The following is a 2,627-nucleotide window of genomic DNA, read 5'->3' as shown; positions in this document are numbered from 1 at the left end:
TTGTGCATTATGAATAATGATGAAATGTTTTGTGTGATTGCAACGAGAGTGAGAAATGCACAATTTATCTTGTGCTAGCAAAATGGAGAGAAGACTGTTTTTTTTTCCAACAGTAGGGTGCCCATTTGCGGATGGGATCGAGTCGGGTCGGGTAGGGATGATCACCCTACTCGTTGCCGGGAAAACAAACACAATTCTTTCATTTATACACTTGAAGCAGAGTCTATGCCGTCGAAATATCAATTCCGATCTTCAGACTCAAGACGGCATACCGTATAGGTGTCACTTCCGATTTTCAGACGGCATGCCGTGGAAAACATTGAATCACGTACCCTATAATTTATGAATACACTACATAATTCGATTTCTAAATAATACTAGATAAAAAGTATGGCCGATAATACTAATACTAATAAAAGTAATCGGTGGTACATGCACGCATAAAAATCAACATTTCTTCCACATTACGCACTAGAGGTTAGGCTGTCGGACTCACAACTGTAAGGTCACGGGTTCTAACCCCATCAGGGGCCATACGTTGTATCCTTGGGAAAGGCACTTTACACGAATTTTCCTCACTTTTCCCAGGTGAAAATTGGTACTCGGCTATTTAAAGCAAACGATCTTCTCGATCTCAGTTTGTTAATGCTGAGCGCGTACAATCTGCAGCTAGCGCTGTATGCTTCCCGGGACGCCGCGAATGTTTCTGAGTGTTTTAGGGTCTGTTGGGGTAACAAAAGTTGTAAAATGCATAGAGCATGCTGTAGAGCGTAGATATGCACTATATAAATGCAATTATTATCATTATTATTACTCATTGCAATATCATTTTAATTTCTGATCACAACATAACACTTGTGTAGCATCAAATGATTTCCCTGTCGTCACACCTTCAAGTTGAAAGACTGGTATAAATAACTCAGCTCTGAGCAGGGCACATTCTTCCTCACCGGAAGTTCAACGTGGTCCCGATGGTGAGCGTCCGGAGACAGACAGTAATCGTATTCGAAAACTTTTCTCGCCACTCGATCGGCATACCGAGGCAACGGGACAAGATGGCCCTCAAAGAAACCCGTGGTGAGAGGGAACACATCCTTCTTCGATAAAACAAAAGTCATTCTCATGATATAATAAGCCAATGCCCAGATATGGGTTTCGTCTTCTGCATAGAAGAAAATGTCAATGTAAGGAAAACGGTAGCGTTGACGACGAAAGGCCCAGTGCATGTTTGGCTGTACTCGGAGGTGGAAGCCTTCAATGCAGGACAGTGCTTCCCTAACTTTCACCCAATCCTTGACATTTATGGCAATGTCAAGGTCATCGTCCCATGGAATGAATCCCTGATGACGTAACGACCCTAACATCGAGCCTCCTTCAAGGAAATGTTCTACATTTACTTTCTGAAGAGCTTCCGCTATGACCAAATAAGTGTGCAGTAAGTCTTTGGATTCCTCTTTACTCATGGCGGGCAGAAAGAGTTTATGGTCAGGATGATTCAGTTTCAGCGACTTCGCGGACTCCATACTTGTAACAGGAAAAGCTGGTTTTTTTAAAAAGCGCATGTCCCCAAATAGCCGTTTATCATCTCGTTCCACAATTGGCGGTACCCTTTTCACACACTGTAGTGCTGTGACGTTTGGTGGGAATTCTCGTCGCGTCATCACAATGATGTCGATGGTGCTGACTTCCCGCCAAATACGAGGCCACCACGGGTACAGTATCAGGTTCCGAACAGGTGGTATCAGCATGACTATGATGGGCAATGAGATCGCGAGTAGCATGCATTTCCATAATAGCACACAACAGTTCCGCGTAAACAACCGCCTGGTTAGTAGGGCCAGCCCACATGCACGTAACCACGAGCAACAAGCAAAGGGAAATCTCATGGTGACGTGTTGAGACTAGATCTATTTTATCTCCAAAATCTCATGATGTCTGCTGGTTCCACGGGCGCTGTTGTTACCTGAAATAAAAAAGAAAAAAATTATAGCTCTGAAATTGTTTTAAAAAAATTGAGATAGCATTTCGTAGCTGTGAAGTGATGTGTCGATGAAATGAGTTGGCATCGTCAGCGTTGAAATGAAGTGACTTCAGCACTTTTTTCGGTGGAGATGCCCCCGACTGACCACGATATTGAGTTCTTCTCGGTGCGGCTAGACTGCACTGGTTCTACGCTAGGATATGCGCAGGGTAATGTTATAAAGGTGTACTACACACCAACTCCACACCCGCATCATATACTACAATAAATCTAAGGAGGGGGGGGGGGAGGGGGGCTCACCCCCCACAAATCCACCATCAGGCAAATTATAACCACCAAACAGTTTTAATACGCCAATGAGTGTGTATAAACGCTGAGTTAGTGGAGAAGGTTGGCATTCTTTTTTTTCTTTTAAAGAGGTGGGGTGGGGAGAGTAGCTAACTTCCACTAAAGCCGGCTTGAACAGAACGTTTTGAGAAAATCTAACTAAAATGTTGCATGGTGTTAAGAGAAATATATTATGCTGCATCATTAATTACAATCGGTACTGACGAATTTCAGTTCTAAGAAAATACTTGTATACACTTACAACGTACTCGTACTTACTCAGCTGGGGCAGAGGGTAGGGACCAGAGAATAAAAAATC

The 2,627-nt window shown here is 43.3% G+C and overlaps 1 protein-coding gene across 1 annotated transcript; it reads right to left on the bottom strand.

Annotated features, from left to right (window-relative positions):
* Positions 1 to 884: 884 nt before the first annotated feature.
* LOC101864638 lies at positions 885 to 1,748 on the bottom strand. Its single transcript, XM_005103919.1, has one exon. It carries the CDS (start codon positions 1,746 to 1,748, stop codon positions 885 to 887), a length of 864 nt encoding a protein of 287 aa, XP_005103976.1.
* Positions 1,749 to 2,627: the final 879 nt, after the last annotated feature.

This window comes from Aplysia californica, unplaced genomic scaffold, assembly GCF_000002075.1.
Source record: "Aplysia californica isolate F4 #8 unplaced genomic scaffold, AplCal3.0 scaffold00396, whole genome shotgun sequence".
Taxonomy (NCBI): domain Eukaryota; kingdom Metazoa; phylum Mollusca; class Gastropoda; order Aplysiida; family Aplysiidae; genus Aplysia; species Aplysia californica.
Note: the sequence above shows the minus strand (reverse complement) of the source record. Positions and strands in the feature narration are given on the sequence as shown.

Coding starts and splice junctions, on each gene's coding strand:
- LOC101864638 (XM_005103919.1), bottom strand. CDS start 1,748: ATGCTGATACCACCTGTTCGGAACCTGATACTGTACCCGTGGTGGCCT.